Source organism: Puntigrus tetrazona, chromosome 7, assembly GCF_018831695.1.
Source record: "Puntigrus tetrazona isolate hp1 chromosome 7, ASM1883169v1, whole genome shotgun sequence".
NCBI lineage: Eukaryota > Metazoa > Chordata > Actinopteri > Cypriniformes > Cyprinidae > Puntigrus > Puntigrus tetrazona.
This window is the reverse complement of record NC_056705.1, coordinates 21053607-21068906: the sequence shown is the minus strand read 5'-3', so window position 1 is coordinate 21068906 and position 15300 is coordinate 21053607. Positions and strand designations below refer to the sequence as shown.

Sequence of the window (15300 nt, the reverse complement as noted above, 5' to 3'; positions counted from 1 at the left end):
AATGTGTATTTACTATTTATTAAATTTTTTTTTTTGATACTTAGCTTCCATGACCTAAATATTTTTAAGAATGAAATGTTTGTTGTCAATTAAAAGTGCGTTTTTATGCTGTTATATTATGATTATACGTTCAGTGGCATAAAATGGTTTTAAACTGACAATAAGACGTCTGGGGCAATATATAGCACAACACAAAGTTGTTTTTGCGGACAGGCCTAGTTATTAGTGCATTATTACTGTACAGCTAGTCAAAATCTTACTTCTGATTATGTCACATTTCTGAACTGGATGAATTTAATGTTACATAAGAACTCTACTTCTCAATCATTGCGTAACATTATTAGTCCATCACTGTAAGCACACAGATTATATCGTCACATGCTGAGCTGCATGTTGTTGCCGACAAGTGTCATCTGTGCTCTGCGCCGTCAGTACCTGAAAATATTTTTACATTCCCTCCGCAGTCAAACAAGCTCAGTTTATCGTCACAGATTAATAAAAACATTTTTAGATTTTAGACAGTTTTAGATTTTAATAACTGGTGCTTCAGCTCAAAACAAACAAATACATTTGACAAATTTCACATGAGACAAGATTTTTCTGTAGAGTCAGAATATGTTTAATAAAAATAATTAAACCTCAATTTCTTCTATAGAACTTCATAGAAAGTAATTCAATAAATTACAAACTTTTTAAGACATGAATCCTGCACTACAAGAAGCATTAATTGACTACACAGGCCACAACTTGCAAGTATTGCAACTGTCCAAAAACACATTTTAGCCAAAAAGAAAAAGAAAAAGAAAAAAGGAGGGGCTTTAATTTAAAAATATTAAACAGAATAAGCCATGAAAAAAAAAATGAGTCTGTCTGTCAATTCAATCATTCACATAATTGAAAACAAACGTTTATTTGCAGTAGTGTATTTCTATTTCATTTGCTGTTGCATGGTGGATGTCATTGTCTTTGTGCCACAACGGCAAGTCTTGCCCTGATTCTGGTCAGTAGTCCAGCGGTTCATGAAATACAACCAAAATATTGATTCAATGTACATATGAAAAAAAAAAAAAATCAACATAAATGTCCAATTCTCAGTCAAAGCTGCAATTCTTCTCAGAACATCACTCGGTTAAATGAGATGCTAACGCTGCGGGTGTCGTTAAAAAGAGGAACTAGATAGGTTTCGTGTGCGGTTTTGGGAAGAAGTGGAAAGCAGCAATACCTGTACACAGTTTCAAAGTGCGTGGCTCAGCACGAACTAACTGGAAAGAGGAAGATCTGATGCCAAAGTGGAGAGGAGACGGCATTCAGAACATCTAACGAGGCAAAGTTACACTGAGAGAGATAAGAGAGAGGGCATCCGTGTGAAACCGTGGTGAATGAAATCAAACATGCTTGGAAAGACCCATTAATATAATTGTGTTCACTAGTGAGACAGGCAAAGAGTTGCATTGTGCAGTGCATCCCGAAGAAATTTGCATCACAAATGGAAAACTTCAGTAGCCGAACCTGAATATGAACAAACGTGACGCGAAGGAGCCTAACAGTCTAGAACAAGCACATCAGCACACGTAACAGAAAACGAAGCACATACACGTCCTGATTCAAAACGCCAATGAGGTTCATCGTGTTGGCCGAGGTGCTGGATTGTGACGAATCATATTATGAGGGACAGACACACTGAAGTATGGCATAAGGACACTTCTAGATCAGTCATTTACTTCTAACAGCAGCGAGGCGACTATGTGGATCTGCATTTTGACAGACTAAAGGAACGTGTGACTTTTGACCTTTGTAACATTTAACAACCCTACCGTCAACTCATCTGCACTGACAGAGTAACTGAAATACTACTGCAAATACTTGAATTCCTCTCAATACTCTCACGCGGATTACAACCGTGATGCGCTAATATGACAATACTGTAGCAGTCTGTGGAAAAGAGAGCATATGTGCACTGCTGTTTATCACGACAGGACCTTGGACACATAGATTTTCATGCAAATTGAGGCAACAGTGTTCGTATGCACAGAACATCACTCTCTCTCATGCACACACTCACACACACACACACACACACACACACACACAGTGCTGTCTGAACGGTTAAAGAAACACGAACATGTGGATGTGAAGGAAGTGGTCTGAAACTGAACGCTTATGTTTGTTGCAAACATACACGCGCACATTGATTGGGGCGTCGTGAGGAATGTGTCCCTTACAGAATGTCTGCTTCACTGTAGATGCATTGGTGAGATGGATTACATGTTCCCATGAAAACTCAAATCTTTGGGTAAAATAGCTGTATGAAGAGAACTGAAAATAATTTGAAAGAAAGAAAGGGATAAACAAAAAAAAAAAAAAAAAGTAAAGGAACAACAGACCTTGGGCAGAGAGTCCGGGCCAGTAAACAGATGCACAAATCACAAGTGGAGTGAATGAACAACTGCGTGTGATGGATGAACGAATGAACGAACGAACGAACGAACGAAAGCAGGGTCTCTACAGCTTCAGTGACATTCATAAGCTGCCTGTGTGTTATTGCTGTGGATCTGTAGGTATGCTCTGTGAAGTCTATGTGTTCAGGATCCTGCTCAAGTATTTACAAATGAAACCCAAACAGTCGATGTGTTCTTTCTCCCAAAACAAAATATATTAATTATACAGCTCTGCAATGAGCAACAGCATCCTCATCTCTTTAATAAAATTAAATTCCGACATAGCTATAACAATAATGCCTTTTAGTTTTTGCTTCTGTTGTCTGTTGCAATTGTACATCATGGTGTAATACAATTTCACAAAGTTTTTTTTTTGTTGTTTGTTGTTTTTCGACATGCAAAACGTCTCTTCGAAACGACATTGTACCTAAACAAACACTGAAATCTTATTTCAGTTTCTCTAGGATCTCCGTTTTCCGTTTTTTCCTCTTCATTACACAACACTTTAGTTAATATATTTACATGGAAACGAAAAAAAAACGAAAAAAAAACATGATGTAGTAAATGCAGGATAATTCCTATATGTGTTTATATGTATACATTTCTAAGAGATGTATATAAATATATAATATTTATTTATACATGTATAAAGACTCAGTCTTCGTCGCTGGAATCGGAATCCTCGGATGACGAGGAGGAGCTGTCGGACTCGGAGGAGGAAGACTCCGCCTTCGCAGAGCCCTCTGGACCACTGTTATCCTTCTTTTCGTCGGGCTCCTCCCCCTCATCGCTGTCTTTGTCCTCCGAGCGGCCGGCCAGCTGCGCCGTGGCTTCGGAGGCAGCAGGTTGCAGCGGTGGGGTTGGCTGAGTGTTTGCAGCTTGCGGCTGATTGGCCACAGGCAGGTTAAGGCCTGGCGTAAGAAGCATCCCTGGGTAGAGCATACTAGAGAGGAGAAGGGGGTTGAGGGCCAGTGAGTGGCCTGAAGCAGAAGCACTTGTTTGATTCGAGTTGGCGGCCGTCGAGGTGGTGGCTTTGGAGCTTTGACTCTCTGTCCTATCAGCTTTGCCATCCGGACTCAAAGTCTCAGCCGACCCTTTGGGTGTGGCGAACTCCGCACCGCTCTTCTTTTTCCCGTCCTCGTCGCTTGTCAAAGCCACACCCGCCGCGTCCTGTTTTCCGAGGATGCCGCTCATTCCGAGGAGGTTCGGCAGCCCGGTCATTCCGGACAGCATCATCGGAAACATGGTGGCCATGTTGGTGGGGTCGTGAGACAGTCCCATGAGGCCGGTGGTGAGTTGGAGAGACTGGAGGCTCTGGAGGTTATGCTGAAGAGCTTGAAGACTAGGCAGGTCCAGCCCGGTGAGGAGGCCGTTGGTTAGGAGTGGGCTGAGCCCCAGGGCGGCGTTGGCACTGGCACTGGCCACGGTGGCTGCTTTAGCCAGAGCGTTTTTGGGACGTCGTCCTCGTCGGCTCACTTCTTCAGGAACGATGGGGCCGGTCAGGATGCGGTCAAACATACTTTCAGGAAGGTAACCCTGCAAACACAAACACATCTGTTATACAAGTAGGAAAACACATCCGTTACATTTTAGTTAATACATGGGGCTTTATAGTTTGCTTGTATTTTAGGGCTGTCATCATTTTCATTACAATTATGGTGGTCAAAAGAATTCATGATAACTCCTATTATTCCAAACTATACCAACTATTGCTAGTTATTATTTCTATCAGTTGAATACATCTTGAACTTTGTTCATTTTGTGCTCTCTCTTTTTTTGGACAAAGAATCACTTAAAATATGAGTGTATGGAGGCGGACAGAGAGGTTGTAACCATAGCTGTGCAAAAAAAAAAAAACTACTGTTGATCGGCACTTCCTGCAGACTGGATTGTCTAACACCACTTCTTTTTTATGAAATCCAAAAAACTCCCACACTGACAAGCTCCCTTATGTGGGTGTGGGTAGAATGTCTCCTTCAACATGATTTAGTGTGGCAGCAGTAGTTACACACTGTGCAGCTGTCTTCTTTCTGACAGGTGGCAGCCAGCATTACCCAATGCTGGACTGTTTACAATATTATCGTATGTTATTATAGTTTTTTTTTTAAATACCACGGTTATCATCATGTCGGTATGGTGCGTCACCTGTAATGTCTGTTCATGCTATATATTTGGAACAAATAATATTTTTCATTTTACTTACAGACTGTTTAACAACGTCCGCCCACTCTGGTGGTACACCGTACTCTGGATTCTCCTGCAGGAACCGGCTTAAATCTTTCAGAGGAGGAGCAAATGCACCACCAATCTGGAACAAATAAATATAAAACAAGTATTACAAACAACACTCGTCATCAGTACAGCAAACAAAAAAAAAATAGAAATCCATTACCCTCACATACTCACCTTGCGAGCATTTCTCCTGTTGATGATCTGTACTCGCTCTTCTCCAGTCAGGCTGTTGATGTCAATTTTGTTGGGGTTCCTGCAGCGGTGTCTCTTTTGTTTTGGTCTCCCATCTTGAAACTGCATCTTGTTTGCGCTCTGCAAAAGAGGTATAATCAGAAACTTAGATGCATGTTTTTACAGCCAGCCATCTGGAAGAGAACAAATCCAGAGAATAATCGAAAATCTGCTATTTACAGGAATAAAGGCTCCCACATCTGCCACGAAGCCTGGGTGCTCTTTTAGCCAATGGTCAAGGTCTTTTCGTTTTGGAGCGTCCTCTCCGGCTAGTCGAGTCCCATCTTTGAGGCTGATGACAGGAACGCGGCTTTCGGTATCAAGGGTGTTGGGCCCCTGAGGTGTGCTCAAGCCAGGGGCAGCGGATGTACTGGGGACACTGCTACTCCAGCCAGCAGGATTCTTAAATATAAGTCATGCATTCGCCTTACTTATACTGAAACATGACAACGTTCTAGGTTTCTAAGAAACAAACAACAACAACAGATCATAAGCAAGTCAAACCTGCTCTGCCATCATAGGAGGCCTGTTTCTGTTCATGAACAGCAGGTCCATCCCCTCCACATTCTTCCGCCGTCCTCTCCTCTTTTTCATTACGGGCTGTCCGTCCATAACCCCATTCAGTCGCATTTGTTCTGGCAGTACTGCAGTAACACAGAGGAACATGCTCTTTTAGTGTCATCATCCAGTACTCTGTATTGCACAGAGTGCAGTGTGGTTTGTGGGTAAAGCCGATATCTATACTCGAACACTACCTTGTGGATAGCTGTTCTGTGTTTTGGTGTAGTCTGCGAGGCTGGTATCGGATGCATTCTGTAACTCTTGTAGCCGAGCTAAGTACTGCTGCTGAGCGAGAGGTCCCTCCTCACCCTCCAGGGGGCGCTTCAGAGGCAAACCTTGCTTCTGGAAGGTCAGTTTAAGGCTGCCTTCCTGCTGCATGACACAGGCCAAGGGTCAGAGGTTAAAAGACACATTGCTTATAGGGCAGGCCCCTGTGAAGCCTAAGATACTGGTTTGAGACCAGTGAATAACTAGAAAAACTGTTTTTCCACAGAAAGAGGTTCATAAATGGCATCAGGTTGTACAGAGAAGTTTTAAGCAAATTGCCTCTAGTGGGTTGAGGTAACACAGAAACACAGTAACGTCATAGGGCTTAAGGTGATGTGTGTAATGTTTTGGTGCACAAATAATGGTTCCATTCTCAGTTTATTATAAAAAATCTAAAAATAAGTCAAATAATAAGTAAATCAAAACATTGCTCTGCCTGTTTGAGACAGCTAATAAGAAATATTTCAACCAGGACTACTTGTTTATCAAAAGGAGACATGTATTCATGTCTCTAATGCTCACCCACACAGAATATTATTAGGTTGGAAATATAGTAAAACAGCTATATTGTAAAATATTGAAATAAATATTTAAATTAAATATAATAAATGTAATTAATGTAGTATTATTATTACACACTTCACCTTTTAAATCAAGGGACAGAGGCTAAGACTGATTTTGTAGTTTAGTTTAAATGTGTGAATGTTGCAACTTCAGTGTAGCAGATCTGATTCGTTCCCAGCGAGAGTCACAGGAATATACCGTTGGTCTCCAGACAGATATAGAAAGCAAAAAAGGCAAAGAATGTCAACTAAAAATTGAACTGAAGCTGCAAAATTTTCAAAGCAAAAAAAAATCAAACGAAAGGAAGAAACAAATACTGGAGGAAAAGGGGGAAGACCAAACAATAAAAACAAACAAAACATGCCAAGCGCTGCAATGACACTGCAGATCGGCATTTGTGGGGGAGAACGTAAAATAACATACGTCATTGATTTTGACTGAGAACTCCTTTTCTCTGTCTGCAACATGCTTCTTCACCTTTGAACCCTGAGGGGAGGCTGAAGGGTCTTCTGTGAGCGTGGTCGTGTTGTCCAGGAGTTTGGTGGTGTAGAAAGAAGCCACTGCGTTGCCTTCGTATGCCCGACGAACCCCTGGCCATTTCCCCTTCAGCACTGCCTGACATATACTGTCCAACCGGTTTATCATGACACGGTCCTGCAGTGCGTGGACAATATTAATGAAAGGACAGTATTAATGAAAGGAAAGCAATTACCGAACTTTATGATTGTGGTGGGGTAGAGAAAAACTATGACCTTTATAACTTTTTAATGAATGAAACAATACTGTTCTTACAGTGACTAAGATACACTGACACAGTGAGAAAAGAGAAGAGATGTTGGCCTGAGCTGCTCACCTTTGGCCAGTAGGAGGCAGCGAGCATATAACCTCCCTGGAAAGGGTGGGGAGGGTTAGAGATGCCGTTGGTCACATGACTGTCCTGCATGTCATCTTGTGTAGTGTTGAGAGAGGCAACGCTGTCTTCGTCAAAGCCTTTAACACCAGGCACTGCTGACGCTACCAGAATACAGACAGAGCCAACAATGTTATACTGATCAAACACACTTTAAACATTATCCATTTCACATTTTACAAAACTCATTTGTCAAAATGTACTTAAAGCTCAACTTCACCTTCCATTACCAGTGTGATGAAATGAACCAGAGGCATTATCAATCTCTTTCTTGGCTCATTTAAATGACTGACAAGACATTTTTTTTTTTTCATAAAACTATTCAAACAACTTTTATTTTCTGAGATGAAAACAGAACGACTCTTGCTGAATGTAACTATATCTAATATAATGAGGACCTATTGCAACTTTGCAGCATGTCACAAAAGCTTCACAAGTTGTTCCCATTTTAAACCACACTGAAGATATACATATTGAACGAAGCATTTCTCTCTCTTAAAATGGTCTCTGGGCATGCCTTAAAACTCATGACCCTCGTAACTGACTAATGCATGAGTGAGCCAAGTGAATGGACACCTGAATGCTGTTACTGGGGCTGCCCTCTACCCAAGGAAAACTTGGTTAAAATCACTTTAGCACTGGCACACACATGCAGTCACATGAACATATAAATATACTGTACATCGTACACGATCACTAAAAAGTTTGGGGTTCATAAGATTTAGATTTTTTTTTTGAAAGAAGGGCTCGTCAAGGTTGCATTTATTTGATCAAAAGTAAAGTAAAAAGAAATTACAACTCAACCATTTCTGTTTGGATATTTTCAAATGATTTATTCCTGTAAATTGTCAGCAGCCGTTACACAGTCTTCAGAGTCACATGACCCTTCAGAAATCATTCAAATGAGCTGATTTGGTGCTCATTCAAACTTTTGTTACAGTTATAGCTGAAAAAGATTTGGCTTCTAAAATAGCTAATCAACAGAAAAAAATACTGCATTTACTTCAAACTGAAATCTTTTATAACATTAAACAGCTCTTTACTGTGACTTTTAATCAACAGGCCCTAAATAGAAGTATTTATTTTCATTAAAAAAAAAAAAAAAAATCTTACTGATCCCAAACTACTGAATGGTAGTGTAGCACAGCTGAAAGACACAATCAAACATACTTAACTTACTAGCGTGGTATAGTTATTGTAGAAAGGCTACAACTAACTATTTAAGTTAATGAGATAATTACTCACCGTTCTTTGGTACCTCCTCGCTGTCACTGTCTTCTGAAGAAGAGGATGACGAAGATGACGAAGATGAAGAGCCTGAAGAACAGGAGGAAGACGAAGACGATGAACTGGATCCAGACCGAGACGAAGACGAGGATGAGGAAGAAGATCTCGATGAAGAACTTGACGAAGAGCTGGATGACGAGCCATCCGAGTCCGAGTCAGATCCTGACCCTCTCCTGGCTTCTCTGCGGCTCCGCTTACTCAGCTTCTTCTGTTTTCGAGTTACAGAGTTCGGTGTGAGTGGTTTTGTTCTGGCTGCCACCATCCGGCTCTCGTTCTCTCCCACTTTGTGCATGTCATCTTTCTCATCCACTCCCGAAGGTGTGGGTGGTCTGATGGAGGGCGTCTCCATCTTGGAATTCTGCTCTCCGCTCTCTTCCTCTCTGTCTGACAGTGGCTCTTCCTTCAGTTCAGTTTGGTTTGAGAGAGGTGAAGCAGAAGCCTCTTTAGCTTGAATGTGCTGAAGGGGGGTTGGGATGTGACACTGTCCCAGCGAAGGTGTCTGATTCTGGGCTTGGACTTGTGCTGCAGTTCCCTTGTTCTGGCTGTAGTTTCTCTGTGCCGCTATGAAGCAAAGCTCCGGGTCACGGAGGATATGGTAGTCTGTTCGGCTGACTCCGTGTTTGGCCGCTCCAAGTAGAAGATCCCGATCGTGGGATCCTGTTTCCCACCATACTGGAAGATCCGGTCCTGGCTGGCACAGTGAGAGACGTTCATAAAGCTGCGGGTGACGCAACACCTGTTCTCTTATCTTCCGCAGCAGCTCCACTCTGTATAAGGTACGGGAGGCACGCTCCTCTGTGATTGGTTGTATAGCAAGAGAGGAGTCCATCATATCTGAGGGAAGAGCAGAAAAAAAAAACTAATGATGAATGAGTACATGATAATGTATTGACAGACTGGAGGAAAACCAAGTAGAGCGCATTTTGTGCATCGATAGATGTTTGTGGCACTGACCTCCCTCTATAGCGGGCAGGCGGCAGACCCTCCTGCACATGGCAATAAAGGCACACAGGTACTTGTGTAGACTCTCGTCAGTTTTTTTGTTCAGTCGAGCCATAGCTCTGAACTTGGTCCAGTCAAAGCGGCCCAGATCCGGATCAAACACTACCCCAAATGTTGAAACCACACGATAGAAATCTGCCTCCTCTCTTCGTGTCCACCTATAGATTTGAAAAGAAAAGATCAATTCATAAAGCTACTGGCCTACACAGAGAACTTCTAGACAAAAAAAAGTGAACCACACTCACACAAAGATTCATTTGATGAAGTTCTTTAAAGCTAGTTATTCTGTGGTTTATATTTGCCTCTTTGTTATTTTAAATCCAAGTAGTGAATTCAAGACATTTCAGTTTATTAACGGTGTTAAATGGATAATCTTGGGGAAAGCTGCCTATTTTATGTCAAACAAAACAGCTTTTTCTAGGCCACATCTCACCGTTTGTCAAGTGTTGTTCATTTATTTTTCGTTAAAATTTTTCGATTTCGTTCGTTCGTTTTTTTTTTTTTTTTTAACAACATACTTGTGCATTCTCAAGTTAGAATACCCTTCATTACTAAAACAATACCACACTAGGACTATTACACTTGCTGACATTTTAAATGGTTACAGATAAAGCTGGGCATCAACTGGGGAACACACAGCGCCAGACTTTAAAGCTTTTCTAAAAAAACAACAGCAAACTCACAGAAATTGCTAGGAGACACATGACAATGAAAAAACAAAAAAAATAAGCTCAAAATATCAAGCATGTCTGGATGGAATCATAGCGTAAAGCCTAAAAAAAAAGAGAGACTGTAACAATCACACGCTGTATGGTTTTCAATTAAATCTGTCAACTCCAACACCTAAAAATTTACAGATGGCAGTAGTTAGTTTAGAGTATCGCTAAGTCTCTCACCGTTGTTGTCTTTCAATCTTAGCAGCAATTTTGGGATTGAGTGTGTCGCTGATTGTGGGGGGCAGAGGGTAGAGGGCAGGGGTCAAGGCCTGCTGTGTTTGGTGGATCTGAAGGATCTGTCTGCTCTTGGTGAAGCGCTGAGAAGCAGTGATCAGACGCCGCAGTCGGGCCGTCAACGTGGAGGGTGAGGGCCAGTACATCCCTGATCCAGCACCCAAAGTCCCACCACCACCACCATCTAATACAGACCCTCCTTCTGCACCAACACACAAACACACTGCTAAAGACTAACAACAACTTAATATCAACTCAAAAGGGTTTATTCACAAAAGAAAATGAGAAGCACTACATAATACTACAGTTTGTCAATACCTCCGACCGTATCAGTGATGACCAAGTCTCCTGGGGAGGAAGCATCATCCTGAAGGTAAGAGCACATGCAGACCTTATTATGAGTTATTGTGTATGTGAGGTACTACCAGGGACATTATATGTATTGAAAATAGTTGATATATAAATTATTATAACTACTGTAAATACACACATGCATAGTATTGTAAAGAATGCCAAGTATTCTAAATACCAGGGAACAAACAGTCAGCTATTTAGTCACGAAATGTGTTGAACTAACAAACACCTCTATTTTTTTCAGTGTTTATTCAAACTACATTCCTTTTTATGTCATTCCAATCGAACATAACACGAGTTGGAATTTGAATTAAATAGACCACAGCCCGTGAATTAAAAAGGCAACCAATTCTACAATTTGCCCATCCCTGAAGTCAGTCTAACTGATATTCTTTGAGCTTGTTTGTGTAACACTCTTATCAGGCCCAGTTCTCCCTTCTCCACTTGCATACCTCCATATCATCCTTCAGCAAAGCTGGAGCAGGCTTATACTCAGGGTCGTCCACATCTCTGCACGCACAGATAACACACACACACACACAAACAAAACACTGTTACAAACACCTCAGAGAGTTACTGCAGGCAGAAACTGATAAAAGACTTCCTCTATCTGAGTGAATGGAGCACATGTTTGTGTCTCTTACCCATCCATAAAGTCATTTCCTCTCTGTTCAGCAGCGATGGCCTTCTCGTCCGGGCGCCCAACCCTTTCTAAGAAACACAGGGCTGGATCTGCACGAATAGTGTTGTACTTCTCATAACCTACAACACATACAAACAACCATCAGATAAAAGCGTGTACCCACACAGAAAGACTCAAGCGCAATAGAGCTGATCGGACTCACCGTGCTTAAAGACCCCTAACAGCAGACATTTGTCCGAGTTCATGTCCCACCACAGTGCAGGCATCTCTGAATGATCCGGCTCAGGAACCCAGATCTCTATCTCACTGTGAGACAGCAGAACAAACATTTCAGCCATTTTTTTTATTTGGTGAATTATTCCTTTAAATGCAGGTATTGATATTACATGTGTATGTTCCTGAAGTTGCCTCAGCAGAACAGCAGATGGCGCTTTACTGTTCCTCTTACTAAACAAACTGGCTTAAACTGACTAATACCAGAGGAGTTCAAGGAGGGCCTATTTATAATCCTAATATGCAAACAGTTCTATGATGTATAAGTGACTGTCTTTATATTATTAGGTTTTGATCAGTTTTATATGGCTTACAATTAAATATAGATCTTTTTTTTACACGCTTTATAGTTACAATTCTAAGAACTCTACATGCAGTACAATAAATGCAGAACACGCTCAGATGTTTTGGTTTTTCCAGAATAGTAAAAGTATTATGGTGAGGGTCCATGATAATGCTTACCTGACATCTGCCCCATCCAGCACTTTTTGGCACTGTACTCCAATCACCTCTTGTTTCAGATAGTACAGCATTCTAACCCTCAGCAGCACCCTGCCAGACAGACAGATCGAGATCAATGTATGCGTGTGTGTGTTTATATAAAATAGACAATTGTGTGTGTGTGTGTGTGTGTGTGTATATATATACGAAAATAAAAATAATAAGAAGAAATGTTTCTTAAACACCAAATCAGCATATTAGAATGATTTCTGATTAATCTGAAGTACAGTGCAACACTAAACACTGCAGTAATACAGTAGCTGCTGAAATATACAGCTTACAGATATACAGATACAGCTTTGTCATTATGAATGTACATTATGTTTTAGAATATTCATGAACATTTTAAATTGGAATAATATCTAACAAAAGTACTTATTTTTGATCAAATGCAGCCTTGCTTAGCATGAGACCTCTTTCAATGACAAAAAAAAAGTATCATCCCCAAACTTTTGAACAGGACTCTAAATATTTTTTTTTAAATGAAAGTTTCTTCAGAGAGCATGCATGAAAGTAAATATAGGCAAAGTTTTTTTTTTTTTAAGGAGCTTATTCACACATGTCCAAGTTATGATCTTCATGTGAAATGACATAGAATTTACAGTTTTTCATACTAAAACTCGCACTGTTACCCAATCGTCTGTGGCATTTCAGCCCTGAGAAAAAAATTGCAGACGCATACAAAGCTGACAGCTGTGTCCCCAGGTCACCGCTTATGTATGTGTTAAAGCGGACAGCTTTCTAAACAATCGGGAACTTTCTCCAATGGCAGAGAGCCCTGGATGCAGCCAGCCTTACAGTGATAACACACATGCCCTGGTCCAGAACAGTTCATTTATCAAAGCACAATCACACCACATCATGCTCCTTACTAATGCAAGAATTGTTAAGTGTTTGTGACAAACAAACAGACAAAGTGTGGGAACGGCCAGCCAGATTCAAAGTGACAACGTAAGTGTCAAGAACTGTAGAGGGTGACCTGAAAGCACCACTCATCTTTCATTTAAAAAAAACCCTAAACAAGTGTGTGACAATGTGTGGTACCAAAGAAAGATTACAGGGCTAAAATGGGAGATTCCCCCTTTATCACTGCATCACACACTTCCTCTAGAGTGGCAGATATCCATCTCAGACGCTCACAGGTGGTGGCTGTGAGGTTGAAAGTGGGGGTTACTGCTGCTTATTGGCCTAATAAGGGTGCGATTTGTGACCAAAAAAAAGCAGAGGGGGGATACTTTTGAAAGCTTTTTTTCCCTCTTTCTAGAATAAGGTTAATTATAGCCTAACCTAATGTTAGTGTGATCTGTAAACAATGCACATGATGAATCCGTCTTTTTAGGGAAGTAAATGTCATGTCATGAAATGTTTTTACAGCCTTTTGAAACTCAGAGCTAGTTAAACCATTGCGTTGCAAAATGATTAGAAGCTCTCAAATCAGATCACGTAGAGCGAATCATTTGATTCAGAACTGGATTTCAAAGCGCTTTTCAGGAATCATAAACATAATTCAGCAGAGGCAGGGATGCATAGACCGGAGGGAGGAAATCCCCCCCATTCCTCCCTACAAATTGCCCTGGACCTAATATTATTGGTGGGTTACATTTTTTAAAAATCAGATCATAAGTGGGATATACTCACTAAAAAGACATTTTTGTTTTCCATACAGCTATTCTCTCTCTCTCTCTCTCTCTCTCTCTCTCTCTCAGTATCTCTTATACACACACAGTTTTTTTTTTATTTAGCTCTGCATGTGGGTAGAAACAAATCCTATAGAACTGTGAAATTGCTCAAAGCAATAGTAATACTGGCTTGCCAAGACTTGACTATAGTATCTGAGCAGAGATGGATCTGTGAGCTTCAGTGTCTTCATGTCTATTTTTTTTAGAAGTGCTATCGCTGAACATCACTGCTCATTTGCCCATGGTTACTTTTCTTCAACTTTGTCAAAACAGCAATGAATGACTTCTGGTCACTCTGCCATTACACACTGTTGTAATGTGTTAACACTCATTAACATCAGCCATATGGCTGTGCATTTTTACATCAGATAATGCTTATATGTATGAAATACATGAATAATAATGATACGGTAACGGTTAATTTATTGAGCACCGAGTCATCACATTGAAATGTTTTCTGCAGTATCATGTGACATTGAAGACTGGACTAATGGCTACTGAAAATGTAGTTTTGCCATCACAGGAGTAATTAAAATATATATATTTTAAATAAAAAACTCTTTCAATTATACCAAGCTTTCACAATATTACAGTTTTTACTGTATCATTAGTCAAATGAATGCAGCCTTCTTTCAAAAACACCTTTTTATTGACCCCATATTTTTCGAATAGTAGTGTATATTGTGTTTGCGATGCAATACTCACTTGTTGCAGTGGTGTTTCAGATGTTTCTTGTACCCGTCATCAGACAACATGTGTTCTGGGTTGTGTTTTCGGATCCACTCTGCCTTCTGGATATCAAATGAGCTAGACTGAGTCTTCATCTTCTTTCCTTTCCTGCCTCGTGGCACTGGAGTCGACAAACCTGCACAAGTCACATAAAATAAAAACCTGAATCTTGTCACAGGCTTTATATACAGACATTAATTCTGACTAGATCAAAACGCAAAAGGTAACTCAATTTCAGTCCTCATACCCAAATGGTTCTGGAGTTCCTTGGTCCTGCCGTCCTCTGTGGGAGCGATCAGATCCCACATGAAACTCTTGATTTTATCATCTCCACGGTAATGAACAAGACAGTATGCCAGGAGTGCTCTGCATATCCACTCCACGTCGCGCTCGCTCAGCTGACGTTTAAAGCGTCCGTGAGCCAGGATATCCTTCCAGCGACCCCACCTACAATCACAAAAACAAATTCAATAGATATCAGTTTCAAGAACTCTGCCTGAGAAGAGTTTCACTTCCAATATTTGCATATTTGGTATGAAGTTTATGTAGTGTATTATATGCATATAGCATGTTTAATTGATCAAAAGTGATAGTAAAGTCATTTAAAATGTTACTATTTCAAATAAACTGTGTTATTTTGAACTTTCCATTAATCCTGAAAAAAATTGCATCACGGTTT

At 40.6% G+C, this 15300-nt stretch overlaps 1 protein-coding gene across 8 annotated transcripts in view; it reads right to left on the bottom strand.

The window, feature by feature from the left end:
• Positions 1-595: 595 nt before the first annotated feature.
• Positions 596-15300, bottom strand: part of chd9 (chromodomain helicase DNA binding protein 9) — a 55657-nt gene continuing 40952 nt past the window's right edge. For 5 of the 8 annotated variants that reach the window (XM_043245581.1, XM_043245576.1, XM_043245579.1 and 2 more), the window contains 18 exons: positions 14869-15068; positions 14598-14757; positions 12175-12264; positions 11642-11745; positions 11441-11558; positions 11249-11306; positions 10761-10809; positions 10389-10644; positions 9445-9650; positions 8449-9324; positions 7147-7307; positions 6717-6947; positions 5657-5834; positions 5406-5545; positions 5082-5303; positions 4845-4982; positions 4642-4746; positions 596-3974 (listed from right to left, as the gene is read on the bottom strand). In XM_043245581.1, the coding sequence (XP_043101516.1) occupies positions 3093-3974; positions 4642-4746; positions 4845-4982; positions 5082-5303; positions 5406-5545; positions 5657-5834; positions 6717-6947; positions 7147-7307; positions 8449-9324; positions 9445-9650; positions 10389-10644; positions 10761-10809; positions 11249-11306; positions 11441-11558; positions 11642-11745; positions 12175-12264; positions 14598-14757; positions 14869-15068 (4174 nt within the window). In that variant the 3' untranslated portion in view covers positions 596-3092. The remainder of the gene's footprint in view (positions 3975-4641; positions 4747-4844; positions 4983-5081; positions 5304-5405; positions 5546-5656; positions 5835-6716; positions 6948-7146; positions 7308-8448; positions 9325-9444; positions 9651-10388; positions 10645-10760; positions 10810-11248; positions 11307-11440; positions 11559-11641; positions 11746-12174; positions 12265-14597; positions 14758-14868; positions 15069-15300) is intronic. The other 3 variants (XM_043245580.1, XM_043245583.1, XM_043245582.1) reach the window with 3 other exon arrangements.